The sequence below is a fragment of the Doryrhamphus excisus genome, linkage group LG15 (genome assembly GCF_037039965.1).
Source record: "Doryrhamphus excisus strain RoL-2023G ecotype Guam linkage group LG15, RoL_Dexc_Guam_v1.1, whole genome shotgun sequence".
Lineage (NCBI taxonomy): Eukaryota > Metazoa > Chordata > Actinopteri > Syngnathiformes > Syngnathidae > Doryrhamphus > Doryrhamphus excisus.
Window position 1 is genome coordinate 3,655,389 of NC_136371.1, and position 24,601 is coordinate 3,679,989.

Below are 24,601 nucleotides of genomic sequence, written 5' to 3' on the forward strand. Positions count from 1 at the left end.
AACGCTGAGCGCAAAAAACTTCTATTATTGCTTTCAAAATGGATTTTCTCTGCAGTAAAGAGAGACAAAGCCGGTTCCGCAGGGGTTGTATCATACTGTATATTTCTACTGCTATTATATTATTTCCTTTTGTTAGCCCCTGAAAGAAAGAACACATTTCTTTAAGTAAATAAATCAAAGGACAATCAGTGCCCTAATTATTATTGTATGCTCATAGCTACAAATGGCTTTTGCATATTTCAGTATTTGCCATTTATTTCGTCTTTCGGTTGATGAATAATTCAGAGGAGTGCTCCTCCAAGCTTGTGGATATTTGTTTAAACAGCATGTTTAATTGAAGTCTTTCAGCCATTGTGTAGGGGCTATGGTTTGTGGTTATAACGCTTATATGCAAAACCAATTCCAGTAGCCCACAGCTTAATTAATTAGCCAGCTTCTTCACCCTTGTGTTTCCACCAGACGGCTCTTACTGTACAAAGTGTGAGCATTAAACAAAGGGATGTTGGTCAAGGTTCAAAAAGTTTTCTTTCACTTTTATCCATCCAGTCACCATTTTTTATACCTCTTATCCTCACTTGGGTCACGGGGGGTATGCTGGAGCCTATCCCAGCTGCCTTTAGCCCGGTTGTCAATGGATAGCAATACTTACAGGTACTATTGTCCAAAGAACATTCATTCATTCATTTTATACCGCTTATCCTCACTTGGGTCGTGGGTGTTATGCTGGAGCCTATCCCAGCTGCCTTTAGCCCAGTTGTCAATGGATAGCAATACTTACAGGTACTATTGTCCAAAGAACATTCATTCATTTTCTACTGCTTATCCTCACTAGGGTCGCGGAGGTATGCTGGAGCCTATCCCAGCTGCCTTTAGCCCAGTTGTCAATGGATATCAATACTTGCAGATACTATTGTCCAAAGAACATTCATTCATTCATTCATTTTATACCGCTTATCCTCACTAGGGTCGCGGAAGTATGCTGGAGCCTAGCCCAGTTGCCTTTAGCCCAGTTGTCAATGGATAGCAATACTTACAGGTACTATTGTCCAAAGAACATTCATTAATTCATTTTATACCTCTTATCCTCACTTGGGTCGTGGGTGTTATGCTGGAGCCTATCCCAGCTGCCTTTAGCCCAGTTGTCAATGGATATCAATACTTTCAGGTACTATTGTCCAAAGAACATTCATTCATTTTCTACTGCTTATCCTCACTAGGGTCGCGGAGGTATGCTGGAGCCTATCCCAGCTGTCTTTAGCCCAGTTGTCAATGGATATCAATACTTGCTGGTACTATTGTCCAAAGAACATTCATTCATTCATTCATTTTCTACCGTTTATACTCACTAGGGTCGCGGAGGTATGCTGGAGCCTATCCCAGCTGTCTTTAGCCCAGTTGTCAATAGATATCAATACTTGCTGGTACTATTGTCCAAAGAACATTCATTCATTCATTCATTTTATACCGCTTATCCTCACTAGGGTCGCGGAAGTATGCTGGAGCCTATCCCAGCTGTCTTTAGCCCAGTTGTCAATGGATATCAATACTTGCTGGTACTATTGTCCAAAGAACATTCATTCATTCATTCATTTTCTACCGTTTATACTCACTAGGGTCGAAGAGGTATGCTGGAGCCTATCCCAGCTGCCTTTAGCCCGGTTGTCAATGGATATCAATACTTGCTGGTACTATTGTCCAAAGAACATTCATTCATTCATTAATTTTCTACCGTTTATACTCACTAGGGTCGAGGAGGTATGCTGGAGCCTATCCCAGCTGTCTTTAGCCCAGTTGTCAATGGATATCAATACTTGCTGGTACTATTGTCCAAAGAACATTCATTCATTCATTCATTTTCTACCGTTTATACTCACTAGGGTCGCGGAGGTATGCTGGAGCCTATCCCAGCTGTCTTTAGCCCAGTTGTCAATGGATATCAATACTTGTAGGTACTATTGTCCAAAGAACATTCATTCATTCATTCATTTTCTACCGCTTATCCTCACTATGGTCGCAGGTGTTATGCTGGAGCCTATCCCAGCTGCCTTTAGCCAAGTTGTCAATGGATATCAATACTTGCTGGTACTATTGTCCAAAGAACATGAATTCATTTTATACCACTTATCCTCACTAAGGTCGCAGGGATTATGCTGGAGCCTATCCCAGCTGCCTTTAGCCCAGTTGTCAATGGATATCAATACTTGTAGGTACTGTTTCCAAAGAACATTCATTCATTCATTTTCTACTGTTTATCCTTACTAGGGTTGCGGAGGTATGCTGGAGCCTATCCCAGCTGCCTTTAGCCCAGTTGTCAATGGATATCAATACTTGCAGGTACTATTGTCCAAAGAACATTCATTCATTTTCTACTGCTTATCCTCACTAGGGTTGCGGGTGTTATGCTGGAGCCTATCCCAGCTGCCTTTAGCCCAGTTGTCAATGGATATCAATACTTGCAGGTACAAAGAACATTCATTTTATACTGCTTATCCTCATTAGGGTCGCAGGGGGTTATGCTGGAGCCTATCCCAGCTGCCATTAGCCCAGTTGTCAATTGATATCAATACTTGCAGGTACTATTGTCCACAAAACATTTGGTTTAAAAATGTTTTTTTAATAAAGAAGCAAGGGGAAAAAAAGGTTAATAGCCTTGTGAACATTTAGCAGGCACGTTAATCACAAATCTCAGTCACTGCAGCAGCGTTTAGCAGATAGCATGAGGCGGCGTGTTATGTGTCATCGCTGTGACCTCTGAGGCAGCCATGTCCTCAATTCCTTTTTGTGTAATACGCCTCATCATCAATTGCTTCAGGCACATTTTCATGTTCAGACTTTCTGCCATCAAAACCGTACAAGATCAAATGATTTCTTGCACTGTAGCACACTTCAAACATCAGCATCATCGTTGCCGCAGTGAGCTAAATAAACAAGCATCGTCTCTCTTCTGTCTATGTTTATTAATTGTACCGTATATTTAGAACATGATAAAAAAAAGGCAGACATATAGGCCAAACTGTTATCTGCAACTGGCATCGTCTGTTATGACAAACTCAACCTTTGCTGCATCTTGTGCAAAAATAGGCACTTTTGCATGTTTTATAGCGCATTCAAAGCAATTTCAATGGAAAGCAGTGAATAAATAGGTAGGATATGTACTCGGGTTGCATTATAATTAACTAAAAACAGGATCAGAAGTGTAACTTATAAATAACTTTCTGCTGCCACAGATGAGTATTTTCCATTTCCTCTCACACCTCATCCTTGTTCCCAAATGCTGATGTTGTGTTTGAAATCATAAAAGGTGATATTTGATGACGTTCTGACATTTGTGTTCGTGCGTTGAGTTCAAGTGTCAGCTATCGCTGCACACAAGGTGGAATAGTGAGGACAATTTCAAGAAATTCCTCCAAAAATAGAGATGTGGTGGCAAGAACTGCCCGAAGGAGCCAATTTTGTGATTTTTATTTTATTTGATTTTTCATGGGGCCCAGATTTTTTTGGTAGCAACTTTGCACCAAATTTTTGTAAGTTTATTATTTTTATTTTATTTTATTTTTAATTTTTAGTTTATTATTATTTATTTAAATTTGATAGCAAAATAGATATTATTTTAATAATTAATTATTTAATTTTATAATTTAATCATTTATGACGTCCATTTTTATAACTGACATATAAAAAAAATTAAAGTTGTGGCCTAGTCTTATATTTGTAATATTTTCCTAAATTTTTAGTGTAGATTTGATACTATTTGAATCTCCTCTGGCAAAAATCTCCCGTTTCATGGATTTTACAAACATGCACACTTTAATAAGGCGTTTCTGTGCCTTGCTCAAAGGGCACACTGCCAGAGCTTAAGAAGTGGTACCAGTTTCCATGATTTGCATTGAAATATCAGGGGGACCGTGGCAGGCAGGGAGTACTTTCAATGTCAGTGCCGACCTGCCAACATGTACACATTTATTGTACTCGGCTTGTATAGTCCACTGCTCTCCATTTTGTTGCATTTTCATGCTTTCAGTTTCAAGTTCTGCACAGGACATGAAAAAAAAAGATTATTATTATCAGTTTCTGACTAAACCAAGTGACATCTATTTTGTATGCGCTTCCCACAAATATGGGATATAAAACGTCCTCATCATTAGCAAGGGTTGATGTTTTTATTTATTTATTTTTTAGTGCTAGCAAACTGCCTGCCTTTTTACAGCAGGGCTCTTTTTTCATGGGCATAACACAGCAGCTCCATATTAGAGAAATCATTATATCGGCTGTGTGCAAACTAAATAAATGTTTTTTTTCTTATATCACACCATTCTTTGAGGGAGCCTGCGGAACATTAGGAGCCAAGAATGAATCAGTGGCTTTTAAACAGCGTTAACAGTAGTGCATAAATTTTTGATAGTAATTCATCTGTAATGGCGACTGTAAGAAGTAATTAGTATTAAACTTTAATTAGTGTGAATTGTGCTTCTGTATTAGACAAGGACAGGAAGTTCCTATGCACATTTGCAAGCAGAAACACAATCCCCGTGCATTAGCCTCTGGTAGCTGCATTTGTGGTCACTCAATGGAAGCCACTGACTTACATTAAGGACTAAATGAATGTTTGAAGGGAAAGCACATACCTTTCTTTTTTATCATACTCTCATACTCTATATTAGTATATACTTTTTCTTTGGACAACCTCAATTACTGAAATGAGTGGCTCTACCTAGCAGCCTACGTGGGTGTTTGTGTAAACACTGTTCGTCTTTAATTCAACATTCCTGCCAAAGGAACAAAAGCTACTCTTAAATTAATAATAACTTTGTGTTCCTGCTGTTTCTAAATATTCCTTCTTGCAGGGCCGACCTTCTTGTCTTATGCACTGATGGTTTTCGAGGCAAACCATCAAGCAAAATAAGCCTCCTGCAAGGTGCAAGGACGCAATTTATTTGGGAATATCCAAGAATGGGTTTCGCTTTTAGGTGGGTGTTTTTTTTTTTTTTTTTAACAAGGGTGTGTCAACTCTTTGTCCTGTCAAGGTTATCGTACAGGATTTCACACTAAGTTTATTGGCTTGTTATTTATTTTTGAGTTTGACTTACATACACACTTAAAAAAAAAATATATATAAATGAATGACTGGATGACAGGATGAGATTATGTCCATAAGAACGCAGATATTGTCAAAAAGCAAAAGATATTGTTAAGCCATTTATTTGGGGGAGGGGCGTTGTTCACCCCCACCCCATGCAGAGTTGTCCCCCTTTGGAATCATATGTTGAGTTTGTGCGTCTCAGACGTGATGGTACACTTAATACAAAGGCTCAATACAGACGCTTACATGAAATTGTAGTTGTTGTCGTTGTTTATTCCACTCTCAAAAAATCTGCCTCTGCACTGTGCACCTGTCAGCCAATTTACCATTATGCATGCTGCGCTTCACCTGCGCCCCGAATAGACCAGGTTGGAGCTGGCGAGCTTTTTCCGCTCCTTTGGAGCGCTGTTTTGTCACAAAATTGTCACTGCGCCAAACTTAAAATGTGGACACCTCCCATGGTGCGCCACCACGCCCATCTCGGAGCAGTCCAGTTTACCAAATTGGCTGCGCACAGTGGTGCGCTGGACCAAATTACCACTGTGTGGGCTGCTCCGCGTTTGCATGTTCTCCCCCGTGCATGCGTGAGTTTTCTCCGGGTACTCCGGTTTCCTCTCACATTCCAAAAACATGCTAGGTTAATTAGCGACTCCAATATGTGCCCTGTGATTGGCTGGTGACCAGTCCAGGGTGTACCCCGCCTCTCGCCCGAAGACAGCTGGGATAGGCTCCAGCACGCCCGCGAACCTTGTGAGGATAAGCGGTAGAAAATGAATGAATGAAAGATTGCAGGCTGCACGGCAGTCTAGTGGTTAACACGCAGGCCTCACAGCTCGGAGACGCGAGTTCAATTCCACCCTCAGCCATCTCTGTGTGGAGTTTGCATGTTCTCCCCGTGCAATTTCTCCGGGTACTCCGGTTTCCTCCCACATTCCAAAAACATGCTAGGTTAATTAGCGACTCCAAATTGTCCATAGGTATGAATGTGAGTGTGAATGGTTGTTTGTCTATATGCGCCCTGTGAGTGGCTGGCGACCAGTACAGGGTGTACCCCGCCTCTCGTCCGAAGACAGCTGGGATAGGCTTCAGCACGCCCGCGAACAGGTCCTCTCTGGCCGCTGCAAAGATACATGCAGCAACTTGCAGCGTGCCACTTATGGATACTCTACAGTGTGTCTCATTCACAGCTACATATAGCGAATCACTTATTAATTTACTTATTACACTTCATTTTGTCTACCAAGCGAAAGGCATGTAAAGTGAGCATCGAAAAAGAAAATCCATCACCGTGGATGTGAAAGTGTACATCTTCATAAACTCACAGAGAGGCAAAAGGCCCACTACTACTTTATATATGACATCTATGCGTTCTTTGTACAGTGTGAGTGACTTAGCATTTCATTCAGTCTCAGTTGTGGATTCAACTTACATCAAAACCCGACAGGAAACTCACAGTCGAGGAATGCGAGAGTCTTCACCTTGGAGTTTTGAAAAACTTTGTTTTTATTGACAAAAGCTACATTTGCATCTGAATGAAAGAAATATTACAACTATTTTAAACATTCGTATTAGTGTCGAATGAATGTGAGTGTGAATGGTTGTTTGTCTATATGTGCTCTGTGATTGGTTGGCGACCAGTCCAGGGTCTACCCCGCCCTCTCGCCTGAAGACACCTGGGATAGGCTCCAGCACCTCCCATGACTGTTGTGAGGAAAAAAGTGGCAGAAAAAGAATGAATGAATGAATGAATGAATGTGAGTGTGAATGGTTGTTTGTCTATATGTGCTCTGTGATTGGTTGGCGACCAGTCCAGGGTCTACCCCGCCCTCTCGCCTGAAGACACCTGGGATAGGCTCCAGCACCTCCCATGACTGTTGTGAGGAAAAAGTGGTAGAAAATGAATGAATGAATGAATGTGAGTGTGAATGGTTGTTTGTCTATATGTGCTTTGTGATTGGTTGGCGACCAGTCCAGGGTCTACCCCGCCCTCTCGCCTGAAGACACCTGGGATAGGCTCCAGCACCTCCCATGACTGTTGTGAGGAAAAAAGTGGCAGAAAAAGAATGAATGAATGAATGAATGTGAGTGTGAATGGTTGTTTGTCTATATGTGCCCTGTGATTGGTTGGCGACCAGCCCAGAGTGTACCCCGCCCTCTCGCCTGAAGACACCTGGGATAGGCTCCAGCACCTCCCATGACTGTTGTGAGGAAAAAGTGGTAGAAAATGAATGAATGAATGAATGTGAGTGTGAATGGTTGTTTGTCTATATGTGCTCTGTGATTGGTTGGCGACCAGTCCAGGGTCTACCCCGCCCTCTCGCCTGAAGACACCTGGGATAGGCTCCAGCACCTCCCATGACTGTTGTGAGGAAAAAGTGGTAAAAAATGAATGAATGAATGAATGTGAGTGTGAATGGTTGTTTGTCTATATGTGCCCTGTGATTGGTTGGCGACCAGTCCAGGGTCTACCTCGCCCTCTCGCCTGAAGATACCTGGGATAGGCTCCAGCACCCCCCATGACCCTCGTGAGGATAAATAATAGAAAATGAATGAATGAGTATTAGTGTAGTCTTGGTAAGAGTAGCATATGAGAAAACACACAATGGACAAATTGATATAGTATTTTAATAAAAGTTTCCTATATCTGATTAATTTAGGTGACAGGAGCCGCTCTAATCCTTGATAAGAAAGAGGGGTGCCTCAGATGATTCTCAAAGGATAATTGACAATTAGGCTGTCATTAGCAACACGGTCGCCTCCGATTGCAGCTGCAACCTCACAGATGTTCTTCAATTTGATGGATCTCTAATGGTACCTCCACGACCCCTTCACTGGCATTCCTGTCTATCACGGCAACAACTACAACTTGTACCATCATCAGCCTCGCATCGCACTTTCATGCGAGTGTTGGAAGCTGTCACTGAAATCACAAACACAACTGTTGGTTTCGCTTCTAATACTCAAACACAGATGTCAATCAAACAGGCGAGGTGTCTTTATGTGACGTTATGTGGAAAATACTTGCAAGTGTTGTCTTTAGGTTTTTTTTTTTTTAATCTTTTTTTCAGGGTAAAGTATATTACATGGACTTTGCCAGAGGTCTGTGTCCTTGATGTTTCATGTGGCAACACCATTGCGATTACACAAGCCTCTTTTTATATGCTTGATGTAGGAATTTTAAATTCATTATTCTTACTTAGACTTCATTAAAATTAAAAGAAGCTTACTAATTGCTTCCAGGGTGTGGGGAGTATTAGAAATAAGGAAATTAATTCATATTGAGGTATCAGGCTGTATTGAAACCATTATTTATTTCATGGATTTCATTTATGGGTTACTTTAATTAATGAAGAGCAAACCTACCTAACAATAATCGATACTTATTAGTCATTCATTTTCTAGTGCTTATCCTCACAATGGTTGCTGGCGTGCTGAAGCCTACCCCAGCTGTCATCGGGCGAGAGGCGGGGTACACCTTGGACTGGTCGCCAGCCAATCACAGGGCACATATAGACAAACAACCATTCACACTCACATTCATACCTATGGACAATTAACCTAGCATGTTTTTGGAATTCATTCATTCATTCATTTTCTACTGCTTTTCCTCATGAGGGTCACAAGGGTGCTGGAGCCTATCCCAGCTGTCTTCGACCGAGAGGCGGGGTATACACCCTGGACTGGTCGCCAGCAAATCACAGGGCACATATAGTCAAACAACCATTCACACTCACATTCATACCTATGGACAATAAACCTAGCATGTTTTTGGAATGTGGTCGAAAAACCCACACATGCACGGGGAGAACATGCAAACTCCGTTGTGAGGTCTGCGTGCTAACCACTCATCCACCGTGCAGCCCCCTGTACTTATTAGTTCTTTGTTATTTCCTCTGTAACTATTCTAAATATATAGTTTAATTTTGGTGTATACTTTATTATAAAGTGAAACCCATTTATCATTCAATGTACATCCCATAATCTGAGACTTTGAGGTATGCATTCAACGACTCAACTGTCGGTCATGAATGCAAAAACAAGTCTAAAGGATGGACTGACAAAATTACTGGATCATAAGAGAAAGATTGGGATGATGCAGCATTCATAATTGTAGTCAATTTTCAATTTGATAGCCAACAATACTCAATGGGGTGAAAGGTCAGTCGTTCTAGTGCTTTAAGTGCTACTAGTCCACAATTTTTAGCAGTTTATTTAGTAGTTTTAGTGCCTGTTTTACCTCATCTTTTGAGACTAATATGTGCAGAATATAGTCTGAAAATGTCAATCATGCAACAACTATAAATCATATGACAGTTCTACAAAAAGAAGCAGCATCTCTCCCTCTGTCTTTCCCAACCGTTCCCAACTTCCCTCCAATGCACATGTCATCCAGCACCGAGGGTCATTTAGTCCTTGTATTATGCATTATTACACAGTTTACATGACGCACACACCCTGGCACCTTGCACACACTAAGAGGAGCGGCGGTCACATCAGGTCATTGAGCAGCTGGTCTCTAAAGGCTCCACAGTCTATCGCAGCTTACTTTTCTTCTTTTTAAATGTAATGGTTTCATCAGAGATGGCGATCTAAAAATATGAAATAGCAGCTCTGGACATGTGCCAGATGGGGAAAGGGCTTTTGATAGAAGGACGGGTGCAGCTTGACATTTAAAAATGAACGACATTGCGGTGATAGAGGACACATTCATGCATTTAAATGTTTTTTTTTTTTTTTATGAGGTGGCTACCTGAAGATAATAATGGTGAGAGTGTGTCTTTGTTTATGTGTTTAATGGGATTGTATGCACCTCTTTGCAAGTTACATTTTTTGAAAGCTAAATATTTAAGAACACCACCACCGGCGAGCATATCTTACTGATTGTGGCGTAAAAGAACAGATTGTGCAAAAAATGTTTACATTTTTTATATTTAAATTAACCCTTTAAGTGAAATTGCTGAATTTAAGAAGCAATTTCTGCAAATATGGTGTCTCCTGTAGTTAATACTTTATTATTACAGATATTATATTTATTCATTCATTCATTCATTCATTCATTGCTGGAGCCTATCCCAGCTGTCTTTGGGCGAGAGGCGGGGTACACCCTGGACTGGTCGCCAGCCAATCACAGGGCACATATAGACAAACAACCATTCACACTCACATTCATACCTATGGACAATTTGGAGTAATATTATATTTAGGCTCCAGCATACCCGTTACCCTCGTGAGGATAAGCGGTATAGAAAATAGATGGAAAATTTTGAACGGCCGGAACAGAGCAGGAGGGGATAGACAGGAAGAAAAAAGAAAACAGTGCAGAGACAAGAGGGGGACAATAAAAAGAGAGACAACAACAACAACAATTGCGATGACAATAACAAAACAACAAAAACAAACAGAACTACATCAGCAAATGTACTTGATGGTTACAAAAGACCATAATAGAGAGGACAAACTATCTACAACCATGGTGATATTGCTAAAAATCGGCACGGCGGTCGAGTGGTTAGACCTCACAGCTAGGAGACCAGGGTTCAATTCCACCCTCGGCCATCTCTGTGTGGGTTTTCACCCGGTACTCCGGTTTCCTCCAAAAACATGCTAAGTTAATTAGCGACTCCAAATTGTCCATAGGTATGAATGTGAGTGTGAATGGTTGTTTGTCTTTATGTGCCCTGTGATTGGCGATTGGCGACCAGTCCAGGGTGTACGCCGCCTCTTGCCCAAAGACAGCTGGGATAGGCTCCAGCACCCCCGCGACCCTGGTGAGGATAAGCAGTAGAAAATGAATGAATGAATGAAAATATTTACCATGAAAGTGAACAGAACGACAATAACATCCTATTGTAATAACTATAATCTTATTGCCTCCATTGACTGTCCCAATGACTGTAATAACACCAACAGCATAATGACATCATGGTTAAGGGGAGTACTCATGTACTGTGATTGTATATTTTAGTTTAGACCATCGTAACCAGGTAGGATAGTTAACCCTGTCTTCAACAGGAAGATGCAGGATAATAATACACATGAGGTACATTTGAACGTCAACCCCCTCTAGGCAGCGTTTTGGGTACAGTCCCTTTGATAGACATGACCTGTGTGATAGCACCATGTTGCTGACATGCCATACAAGCTATACAATATGGCCACGGGATGACACAGAGAGAGAGAGAAAGCCATATTTTTGCCAGTAATTTACAATGTCAGCCGTACCTCTATTCCAAGCTCTCTCACAAGCGTTATCTTAATTCGACAACACCGTTCTTATCTGAAACTTTTCACAAGCATTCACCTCAACTACGCTCCTCAGGTATACTCTAACTTTTTTTTCTTTAATTGTTTACGCCAACATGCAAGTCCTCCAATTTTACTCCGGCTTCCAAACAAATTTGTCTCACAGTTTATCGAGCGATGTGTCACTTCTCTTCCACTCCAGAACAACAAAAGCACTACAGGGATTTATGTTTTCACCAAAGGCAGGGAGAAAATAATTTGACACCACGCAGTCACATATTTCATCCCCCATCTGCATTAATTTGACTTTCTTTCTGTTTCCCACCGTAAACAGGGCCCCTGTAGTCTCCTGGCTCGTGAGGAAAAGCAGAGCCTATTATAGGTCACCTTGGATGTGTTTCTCATTAAAAGGTGACAGGCATGCTGCTCTAGAACACAGACTGCTGTGGTTCCGAGATCCAGACCTGCTGTCTCTTTTAAATGACTTTCAAACTGAAAATAATTAACCGTGGTCACTGGCTCTGACTTTCCAGGGACTCGGACACCGGAACATGGTCACTTCATTCAGATGTTATATAAGCTCTAAACCAGGGGTAAGAAAACTATGGCTTCACATTCATGACTATGGATAATTTAGATTCGACAATTAACCTAATATTTATATTTTTGGAATGTGGTAGAAAAACAGATATTTTTTTTCAAACGAAGTTGCAAACCCAGATCTAACACTACTCCACCACGCAGCCAGTAACAACAAATAAATTCTGAGACTTTGTCGATTCTAAAATTGTTGGTCTCTCGCCAAAATACGTCATCGCCGTCTTAGTTAAAAAGGATCCTGACCCCTGCGTTAAGCCATATGCTTTGGTTTAGCTCAGTGCAGACCAATTTGGGACAAAAAAAACTCAACGGTGAAGGCGGAATGGCAATAGCTGTATCCGATCCTCTGGGGCCTTGTCAAAACAGGTATGCTCCAGTTTTTTTGTGTTTGTTTTTTTTTAGTGTGTTGAAAAAAATTGCATTCACACAGTAGACAGTCACGTCCACATGGGAACATATTACTGTATGAAAACAAAGTTAGGTGTAAGGCCCACAGACATGTGCACTGTAAATAGAGTCAGACAAAGCCATGTGACACCAAATCAAAATGTCTAGACTTACCAAAAAATATCAAGGGAATGTCGACTTTGAGTCATAATAAAAGTCAAAATATTCCAATATTTTGTTGGCTTTTCAGCAGCAGTACACAACCGGTCACATCAGGCGATGCTGCGGTGATGTCATTGTTTTCAGAAAGCAACGGTTTGCTTGTCGATACTAGTGTTGGGCATTTCAGTGAACTGGATCATTCCTGTTCATTCAGTAAAAAGATCCGTTCATTTCGGTCAATTGGTCGTTAGCCTGTGATCTCCCCCTGTGCATAGACCCGGTCAGTCGTGTCGAGTCAGTCCGTTCACTCATGTTCATGTTCGTTCCGACTCAGCTGTCATGGTCATGAATGAACGGCCAATGAGTGTCGGTCAATTTCTCGGTCTCGGACTTTCAGTCAGCTAACCCCACATACCCAAAGAGCGAGCCGCAACGATAGGATAAGACAGACAAGTGTGCAGATAGTCCCGCCCTGCAAAAGAACTGACTCTCCAGCCAATCAAAAAAAAAGCATTTGCAACTGAATAGACTGAACGGGTATTTTAGGGGCGGTGACCTTGTTCATTCTGTTCACAAAACAAACTAGTTCTTTTGACCCGTTCGTTCATGACCGACACACCACTAGTCGATACTGTAATGACAAAATAGTGTTATCAGATACATTTCAGACAAGGAGACCAGGGTTCAATTCCACCCTCGGCCATCTCTGTGTGGAGTTTGCATGTTCTCCCCGTGCATGTGTGGGTTTTCTCCGGGTACTCCGGTTTCCTCCAAAAACATGCTAGGTTAATCAGCGACTCCAAATTGTCCATAGGTATGAATGTGAGTGTGAATGGTTGTTTGTCTATATGTGCACTGTGATTGGCTGGCCACCAGTTCAGGGTGTAAACCGAAAATTAATGAATGAATGAAAACACACACAATGTGTGCTATTAACAATATATATGAACTTTTTTCACTTCTGTCACCGAACAAATGTTATTTTGCATAAAAGGGAGAGTCAGTAAGCAATAAAAGAATAGCTTTTCTGCTGTTGAAAATCTAAGAATCTCCTCTACAAGGAGAAAGAGAGGAGAGAGAATTGATACATTTTCAATGTGCACAACTCCATTAGATCCAGCAAGACACAAGAGCATGACAATTGGCAAACCAGGCAGGAAAATATGACTAAGTCGGCAAACGAAGACTGAAAATGAGCAGAGGGCATAGCTTGTATACGGTCACCTCGACACCTGGCAGTTTCTCAGCTCGCCGTAATGAAGATAGCTGCGGTGCAACAAAAACAGCAGCTCCAGTTGAGACCTCTTGACGGGTTGTATGAAAATTCCTGCGTGACCCCGTCAATCACAATGTTCCTGGGGAACACAATAAACAACAACACACACACACACATATAAATACGCACACTGGGAAGCTGTTTGCAGCCGCTGATAATGTGAGGGGATGGCAACAGAAAACAATTATACCCTTGCATAGCTCCGACACACACCTGTCCATCTCCTGCCAAGCTTTTCTCCTCCTCCCGGTGAGACATTTAGAATGCAAGGATGCAAGGATGCAAGGATGCAGTCCTCACAGGGTGGATTCATATTTGAACCTAACGAACGCTTCCTTCTGTGCCATAGATTTATTTAAAGGTAGTGGGTGCACCTGCCGGAGATGCCATACTGATTAGCATTTCTTTTTGATTTTAATGTGTTCTTCGGAGGTGATGATTTTCCAAATATAGAGTTATCTTTGCTGTTTGCTACCGACAAGGAATGCAAGTTAATTCTGTTGAGCCGCGCGTGTTTTTTAATAGATCAAAGAAGAAATCTGGGGCTGTCTTCTGCAATTACGGAGATGCATTAAGAAAAACAAACCCCTGTGGGCTGTTGTTTTCAAATGATGCCCCACTGCTTCCACTGGTACATCACGATTAATGTTGCACAGACATGCCCTTTTGTTGAATGTATCAGACAGCCAGAAACATTCTCCCAGACCGGCTCCAAGAATTAAACCCACTGGCTTGAATATATAGGCAGGAAATGTAATGTAACACAAATTAGTTATTCCAGGATAAATAATTATGACCTAAACTGTGTTTACGCTGGAAAATGTCTCTGATTCTTCACTAAGCGCTCATTAAAAATGATCACGATTGTATTTGGCTAATGTGGATTCATTTTTGAATGAAGTTTCACATCAAGGTGAAAGTGATTGCTATATGCCAATGGTGTCCAAAGTGTGGCCTGTGGGGCAATTTGGAACATGTCAATAAAAACAGCAAAAATGGAAAAATCTGCAGTAATTTTACAAGAATGAAGTCAAAATATTAAGAGAAAAAAATTGTAGTCTGACAAATAAAAGTGTGTAATCGTAAGACTATGAGGAAAAATAACAATAATAACAATAAAGTAGTAACGCATACTGTCATAATAAAACAATGTATTCATAATTTAAGATGTAAGTTGTGGAAAAAGTTACAATGTTACGAGAATAAAGTCAAAATATAATAGGAATAAAGTCATAATTATGAGAAGAAAATTTATTGGAAATTGAGAAGTTGAGAAAAATTGAAAAAAAATAAAAAATTGCTCAAATTTTATGAGTAAATATAGCGTAATTTAGTAGTGTAGTAGTACAGCATATAGTATTTTATAGTGAAAAAGAAGCAACTTTGAACCAAAAAAATAGCAAAAATAAGGAAAAAAAGAGTCCTACGTGGACTACCGATGGTGTACACTATTGCATTATTATTATTTTGAGGGGAGCTTGTGGTTTCAAATAATTTGGTCCCACAAATTCTGCCTCTCATCAAGTGGCCACAAAAACTCATTAAATAGTAATCCTTGCATTCTTTTACTAGCTAAAATGTAATTTCAGTTTAGTATTGTCATCTATTACCGTACCCAAACTCTTTGTATGAAAGAACCACAGCATAAGCTATGGTCCTAAAGCATAAAACTGCCATTAATTTGCACCTTTAGTGTGTGTTTAAGTCAGGATATAATTGAGCCATCATGTGAACTCCTTCGGAGATTAGTCACCACGACCCCACTTCACTCGGCTTTCAAGCATTTGATTCACTCAGCCCTCACAATCATCCTCAGATTAGGATAAACACCATGAGCTCCATTTTCGTAGACCAGGCACGACACACCTATCCTGTAGCTAGGTGTGGCCAGCACACTTTACAATTAAAAAAAAAATAATAATAATAATAATACACCCACACCTCCATCTCTTTCACTGCCGCAAGTGAAAAAGAGGGAGAAGAGAAGGTGTGAGTGGGTCTTAACCGATCAAATGAACGCCTTTTATGCCACAATGCGCATCACCATGTAGACCACCTCTGTTCCTGACAGTTACATTAAACACAGTCAAGTCAAATCAACTTTATTTATACAGCCCTTAATAACAAAAGAGCCTCAAAGGGCTTTACGAGCAGGCAATAATAGACAGCAATAGATGGACGATGGACGACATGATATGAACCCCCATCCGAGCAAATAAAAAAAACCCATTTGGGGAAAAAAGAAACCTTGAGAAGGGACAGCAAAAGGGGGGAAATGACCATGCTAATTAGCAGCCAGCTAATCCAGACATCGTGCTTTTGATCCACCTGCATTTTTCGTCACCAAGTAGGGGAACCTTTGTTGGTATATTCTGGATCTCCTCCTCATCCACCTTGCATGTAGTCCATCTTTTCCCATCAGATTGGGATGACCAATGAGAATAAATACTTGGTATCACATGGTTGTTTGTGGTTGTTTGTGGTGTGTAATCGTAAGACTATGAGGAAAAATAATAACAATAATAACAATAAAGTAGTAACGCATACTGTCATAATATAATAATTTAATCATAATTTAAAATGTAAGTTGTGGAAAAAGATACAATGTTACGAGAATAAAGTCAAAATATAATAGGAATAAAGTCATAATTATGAGAAGAAAATTTATTGGAAGAAAGTTGCTAAGTAGGGGAACCTTTGATGGTATATTCTCTGGATCTCCTCCTCATCCACCTTGCATGTAGTCCATCTTTTCCCATCAGATTGGGATGACCAATGAGAATAAACACTTGGTATCACATGCCGTGTCTGTTTGTGGTTGGCTACTTTTACCTGCCATCAGGTTGAGTTCCTATTAATCAACCTTCACCTGCACAGAGAACAGACCGGGTCAGAGCTTGTGATCTTTCAGCGCACCTTTAGCGCACCATTTTGGGGTGCGCCATGCTGCGCCACCTTAATTTGAAGATTTATTGTTTCTAGTGGAGATTTGTAAACAAAGAGCAGCTTCAGGTCATGTGACCACACCACTGACTAAAAGGTAACATTTCCATAAATACATTGAATCTGTGCGCTTGATAAAAGTGTGCTTGGTGATTGACAGGGCATAGTCTACCTCCCAGATTAGCTGGGATAGTCTCCAGCTTCTCTGATCCTGAGCACCATGAGCGGTATAAGAAATAATGAAGGAATTAGTGGATGTTAAAAAGTAAATAACCTACCAGTGGGAATACATTAGATTAGGATTAACGGCTCACTTTAGGGCACCTTTTTGGCTTCTAGGAAAGAGAAAATCGGATATACTGTATAATGTTTAAGTATAGCAGTGAAATATATGCAAAATGGGGCACATATCTCAAAGTCATTGTCAAGCATCACTTCAAATCACTTTACAATACCGCCAATATACCAGCTACTCCTTTTCGACCCCCCCCCCCCCCCCCCTCCCTTCTTCGCTCTCAGCCCCCTTCATCTTGTGTCAGGCTGGCGGCTGTAATTGTCACATGGTCCTTTTGTCGTGCTACTTTCACGAGTGGAGTGTCTGAACACAGTGGGTGGAAGAGGCCCGGTGGTCGAGGTGGGTTGACTCCACTTGGTCCATGCGTCCCATCCTTAGGGGCGCGGTTAGGAGCTTGGTGATAATTGCATGGTGGGGGCAGCCTTCATATTCATGACGACCCTTGAAGCAGAGCTCTTATTCCATGAATAGAATTGTATTTTTTTTATCTCTTCATCACCACTCTACATCAATACGGCACTGACATATCATTTTATTTTTTTACTCTGATATTTTTATTATTATATAAAATACACTGTACAGTATATACATGTCTATGCATATATATGATATTTGTAGATGAACACAGCACATGCCTTACAGTACATTGCACACTAATTCCGCACACAAGGTTCCGGCATGGAGACAAAAATGATTAAATGGACAAAATAAAAAGTAAAAACCAAACAAAGGAGCTGTCAGTAAGTAAAATGTATTTATATTTCACCCCCGAGATGCTCATTTAAAATACTGTTGTTGTTTTTTTTTTTGTTCCAAACAGAGGGGGGCACTTGTGAAGTAATTGCTGCTCACAGATGCTGTAATAAGAATCGTATAGAGGAGCGTTCACAAACAGTCAAGTGTTCTTGCCTGCCAGGGAAGGTGGCTGGAACGACTAGAAACAGACCTTCATGTGTTGATGGTGAGTATGGAATATACGTATACTAATATTACAGTATATATTACTGTATTTTCTGTGTGTAGTCTCAATTACGGGGTCTATATCCGTACTTAACACATACATACGGTACACGTGTTTTGCAGTCCTGGACGTTAAGCGTATGTACTGTATGTATTACGTACTGTTCTCTGATTGGTTTATGGCTGCCAGTGTAGTATTACGTCCCTGTGTCGACGGGCAATGGTGTGGTCAGACTTGTTGACTGGAATAACGAGATTTTAGTGTGATCTAACAAGCACAATTTAAAAATATCGTATTTTCAGGACTATAAGTCGCTTCGGTTGCACAAGGCCAAGAATGCATAATTAGGTAGAAAAAAACATATAAGTCGCATTTTTTGCAGGTAATTTATTTTAGAAACTACTTGACCAAAACAGACATTACGTGCTCTTGGTTCTAACAATAAAAAAATAGAAAACAGGCTGAATAGGTGTAAGATATGCTAACACAATGCTTATTCAGCTACACAAAAAATAAACATAAACAGAAAAGGTGTCCAGTGTTTATGTAATATAAACAGTTTTTTTCATTTATAAGTCGCTCTTGAGGATAAGTCGCAGGAACAGCCAACCTATAAAAAAAGTGTGACTTATAATTTGGAAAATACGGTAATAACAACATAATAATGATTATTGTCATATTATCATAATATAATAACACAGGCTTCTGTTGCAGCAGTCATCAGTCACTTCCTCTCCCACACATCCAACACATTTATTGCAATACACACAAACATGAGTCTTATTTACATCTTAAATGGCTATTTTTTTCTGATTATGTTTACTATGTCGAGTAATGCGCTAATAACACATTTCATAACAAACTAACACAAGTCCTTCTTAGATTTAATTGTAATGCAGCGAGTAACACATAATACAAAAAGTAAAATCCTACCAGACAACATAGCTTTGGAGCACTGATTTATTTTTTTGAGCAAAAGCCGATGTCACTCAAGCGATGCCATGTCCCAGATAAAATCAAATTTACCTGGGATTATGTCACATATGATTTGTGCTGCTGACAGCAGATAGTAAGACTCAGCTGCTTTGTGTAGCTCACTGGGGGGGGGGATGTCGAAAAATCACAATAAGTGAGAAATATTGTACAAGCAGCATGAAGATATATGTACTAGTATGTCCTATGATGTACAGTAGGGTGCATCAAATTTGAATGGGAAATTTTAAATACTGTCTACTCTATATTACTATTGTTGATGTTATGCTTGCTCAGCTATTAGCTAACTGTCATTAGCAAACTGTAGCTAGCTAATGTTAGCTACAGTAGAGCCAATGAGCACTAAACAGTGCCTAAAATAATAAATTGACAAGTGTATATCAGATTATGGATGACTACAGTACTACTCTCAATAAATATGAGGCATCAGCAATACTGTCTAATCTATATTACTGTTGTTGATGTTATGCTCGCTCAGCTATTAGCTAACTGTCATTAGCAAACTGTAGCTAGCTAATGTTAGCTACAGTAGAGGCAATGAGCACTAAACAGTGCCTAAAATAATAAATTGACAAGTGTATATCAGATTATGTAGGACTACAGTACTACTCTCAATAAATATGAGGCATCAGCAATACTGTCTACTCTATATTACTATTGTTGATGCTTGCTCAGCTATTAGCTAACTGTCATTAGCAAACTGTAGCTACCTAATGTTAGCTACAGGAGAGGCAATGAGCACTAAACAGTGCCTAAAATAATAAATTGACAAGTGTATATCAGATTATGTAGGACTACAGTACCACTCTTAATAAATATGAGGCATCAGTAATACTGTCAACTCTATATTACTGTTGTTGATGTTATGCTTGCTCAGCTATTAGCTAACTGTCATTAGCAAACTGTAGCTAGCTAATGTTAGCTACAGTAGAGGCAGTGAGCACTAAACAGTGCCTAAAATAATACATGGACAAGTGTATATCAGATTATGTAGGACTACAGTATCACTCTCAATAAATATGAGGCATCAGTAATACTGTCTACTCTATATTACTATTGTTGATGCTTGCTCAGCTATTAGCTAACTGTCATTAGCAAACTGTAGCTAACTAATGTTAGCTACAGTAGAGGCAATGAGCACTAAACAGTGCCTAAAATAATAAATTGACAAGTGTATATTGGATTATGTAGGACTACAGTACTACTCTCAATAAATATGAGGCATCAGCAATACTGTCTACTCTATATTACTGTTGTTGATGTTATGCTTGCTCAGCTATTAGCGAACTGTCATTAGCAAACTGTAGCTAGCTAATGTTAGCTACAGTAGAGGCAATGAGCACTAAACAGTGCCTAAAATAATAAATTGACAAGTGTATATCAGATTATGTAGGACTACAGTATCACTCTCAATAAATATGAGGCATCAGTAATACTGTCTACTCTATATTACTGTTGTTGATGTTGGACTTGCTCAGCTATTAGCTAACTATCATTAGCAAACTGTAGCTAGCTAATGTTAGCTACAGTAGAGGCAATGAGCACTAAACAGTGCCTAAAATAATAAATTGACAAGTGTATATCAGATTATGTAGGACTACAGTACCACTCTTAATAAATATGAGGCATCAGTAATACTGTCTAATTAATATTACTGTTGTTGATGTTATGCTTGCTCAGCTATTAGCTAACTGTCATTAGCAAACTGTAGCTACCTAATGTTAGCTACAGTAGAGGCAATGAGCACTAAACAGTGCCTAAAATAATAAACTGACAAGTGTATATCAGATTATGTAGGACTACAGTATCACTCTCAATAAATATGAGGCATCAGTAATACTGTCTACTCTATATTACTATTGTTGATGTTGGACTTGCTCAGCTATTAGCTAACTGTCATTAGCAAACTGTAGCTAGCTAATGTTAGCTACAGTAGAGGCAATGAGCACTAAATACCTATAAATATGACTACAAATCATTCAAATTACAAAGACAAAACCGCAAATTTGCTAGTAATATGTAAATACCAGGAGTATAAATACCAACAAAAACATAAAGATCCCCACAGATCTCCATGGCGACCATTAAACTGTTCACCACTTTATTCCACAAAAACAGATGCATGGTGGCACCCCTAAATAATAATGTATTGGAAAAATATTTTGTATGTGTTGTTTTTACATATATTGGAACACTTTTAGCACCCAGCCATATCAAAATTCAATAATTGTGTTTTTTGATGCACCCTAATGTACAGTCTTTGTCTCTTTTTCAGTGTTAAATAACGATGTCAATAACTAAATGGGACAAAACCAAAAGAGTTGACTGCACATCACTGCTCTTTGTCATGGGGCTATAGCACTGGCGGATGTGGAATTTGTAGGCAACTAAAACCGTGTACTGTCTTTTGAAGGGCCTCTCACCTACAGCTTTGATCATTAATCCCTTTTTGCAAATATTGCTGCAATCTTCAAGCAAACTGCGGCAATTGGAATTTCTGACAGACTCCTGCCATCGCACATTACGACCGATTTAACTTGCTACAGTACTTTCCTGGTATGAAAGGCAATTTACCCTCTCGCTGACACAAATGTGGGTCGCAGTAAATCACAGTCACACCTACCAATCCCCTCCTTCAATAGAAAGCAGCACTTCCACATTCTGCATTTATATAACAAGCGTAATATTCTTTGAAAGGTTGTAGATATACGTATACTAGAAAAATGACTATAATGGTGCCTTCTTGGGGGAAAGAAAAAAAAAACTTTAATTAGAAGTTGCCTGACTTGGCCAGCTGGATTTGCAGTTTGTTAGGCAACCTGCATTACCGTCGCTCTTGTCTTTGTTGCCTGTAGCATCCATAGTAATTGGGAAGTGGTGGTGTGAGATGGAGCCTTGCCTGGAGGGAGAAGAATGCAAGACGCTCCCTGACAACTCAGGCTGGATGTGCTATGCAGGCAACAAGATCAAAACCACCAGGGTAAGATAACCTTGCTTGACCGCAGGAAACAAGACGTTAAAGCTGAGAAATGTACTGCAGCAAGGAAAATGGTTTAGCATTGAATTCTACTGGTGGATATCACTGCCTGACTAACCCCTCTATATCTTCCTTTTTCTTCAGAACACTCAGCCATACACGACATCTACATACTGAAGATTTGCAGGAAGCGTGCGGCTGAAGGTGCAAAGGGTCGAATTGCAGGTTAGCCGCCTCGTTTATCACAATAAAAATAATTGCAGTTATTTATTGCGGAATCACAGCATGACTATACAGCCGTTGGTCGGATCATTAGGTACACTTGAACAAATCGAATGAGATCCAATAGAAGAGCTTCTTCAATAATTATGGCTTTTACAAAGATAATAATGTCTCATTTTTTGATTGGCACTGATTTAATATTTTTATTATTATGATTGTCGTTCAGGGTTCAATTCCACCCTAGGCCATCTCTGTGTGGAGTTTGCATGTTCTCCCCGTGCATGGGTTTTCTCCGGGTACTCCGGTTTCCACATTTGGTCCGCGGGCCGCATGTTTGAGACCCCTGCCTTAGATGATGTCTTCATTCATTCATTCATTTTCTACCGCTTTTTCCTCACGAGGGTCGCGGGGGTGCTGGAGCCTATCCCAGCCGTCTTCGGACGAGAGGCGGGGTACACCCTGGACTGGTGGCCAGCCAATCACGGGGCACATATAGACAAACAACCATTCACACTCACATTCATACCTTTTGGATACCTACAATTTGGAGTCGCTAATTAACCTAGCATGTTTTTGGAATGTGGGAGGAAACCGGAGTACCCGGAGAAAACCCACGCAAGGAGAACATGCAAACTCCACACAGAAATGGCCGAGGGTGGAATTGAACATGGGTTTCCTAGCTATGAGGCCTGTGCGCTAACCACTCAGTCCTGCTGTGTCTAGTTTTATTTTCCAACATTTCAAATACTGTCGTTGTTAGTCTGCTGGTTTTCTGAGCCTTTGCTGGTTTTAACCTCAGTGGGTAAAAGTACAGCTGTACCTAATGAAGTGGCCAGTGACGTTAAAATTAGGCTGCGACATCAAACTCTAATCCATCCCTGATGATGAAGGATTGAAAAACCTCACTACTTCAACCATCTCGGGTGGCATTGTCATTTATTAGCAGTATTAGATTATAAATCAACATTCAAGGATTTTGCTTAACACAGACTATAATAATCCTATTTGTCATGTTGAAATTATTCCAAAAGGGTTTTTTTTCTTCCTTATTTTCAGCACTGTGACAGGACCAAGCACCAAACATTCAACAAAACGTACTGTTTGCTTTAAAACATGAAGATTGCTGAGATTCAAGTGTAAAAAGTTGTAGAATACATAATGCACATCCTGCCCAAGGCTGCTGACTATACTGATGCTCCAGGCTGCCTGCAGGAACATCATCATAACCCCGTTACAAATATAATTCCATCACTTTTTCAAACTTTGAGATGGAACGTATGGCTGGGTGTGGAGTCAAATCCGAGAATCGTCTCATATCCTTCCTCAGACGTCTGTCAGCATCCGTCTCTACTACGAAGCCCCTGGCGCCAGAGAGGAGCAAGTCAATTAGTCGACAGCCCTCAGGTTTTTTTTTTTTCGTTTTTTTTTATATTGTGTGAGGACACATTTGTATTATAAATTGTCTGTAATTGTGTACCAGAGTTTTATTTATGGTGGTGTTGAGTCCTGAATGCAGTCACAAACCCCAAAGCAGCCAAAAGTTTGAAGAACTGGATCGGAATAATTGATTAGATGTTTTGGGAGGGAGATATCTTACTAGTAAAAGCTGTGTTTCTTTATGCTGCACATTTTAACATTAGTTTCTATGCTTCCTGTATGCCTTTGACCACCTCTTAAACAGCTTTACCACTTCAACTTGGTAACGTGTCAGAGACCCTAAAAATGATCGACTTGCCAAATATGTGATACCACTAAGTTGTTTTTCGATACTTGAAATGCCTTATTTGTGTCAAATCATTTCAAATGATGATATTGTACATATGAAGCCATATGTTGATATGTGATGAAATTTCATTAAAGTCATTGTTCCTGTAATGAACATCAGCGCATCTTTGCCAAGCACCAAAGTTCCATCAATGTGAAAGGGGTATACATGAATAAAAAGTTAGAGAGTTACAGAATGTGCCTGAATGCCTCGTGTGAACAGTCTGCACAGCACAAGTCGTACAGTGCTGAAGACTTTTGTTATTGATTGCATTAGTTGCATTATTTTAGTGATTATTCTTTGTTTGACAACACAATATTACACAGACCTTGTACATGTACTAGCGTGTGTACATTCATGGTAAATCTGTAAATATTAATTTTCTAAAAAGACATATTATATGCAGGCATATGATACCGCTTATCATCTTAATACTGCACCTCTTTCTGCAATATTTCAATGGACTTCCTGCTTCTGACTCCCTACTCCACCCGAGGCCCGCCTCTAGGTACGCCCACTCCACTGTGATTGGTCACACTCCTAAGCGCTCCAGAGGACTTCCGGATACTTAGGTTCGCGTTTCCTAAAAAGTATAAATAAATAAAACCAATTCATTTATACTATTAACCAAATTTAAAAGTGTAAAAATAAGTCTTAAATCAGGACTTGAACATTTCTAGTTCTAATATCATGAGGT

The 24,601-nt window shown here is 40.1% G+C and overlaps 1 protein-coding gene across 2 annotated transcripts in view; it reads left to right on the top strand.

Moving 5' to 3' along the window:
- LOC131104215 (chemokine-like protein TAFA-1) overlaps positions 1-24,085 on the top strand; it is a 33,946-nt gene extending 9,861 nt beyond the window's left edge. For both annotated transcript variants that reach the window (XM_058051172.2, XM_058051171.2), the window contains exons 3-6: positions 17,807-17,947; positions 21,796-21,920; positions 22,062-22,142; positions 23,196-24,085. In XM_058051172.2, coding sequence (XP_057907155.2) covers positions 17,807-17,947; positions 21,796-21,920; positions 22,062-22,094 — 299 coding nt within the window. In that variant the 3' untranslated portion in view covers positions 22,095-22,142; positions 23,196-24,085. The remainder of the gene's footprint in view (positions 1-17,806; positions 17,948-21,795; positions 21,921-22,061; positions 22,143-23,195) is intronic.
- Positions 24,086-24,601: the final 516 nt, after the last annotated feature.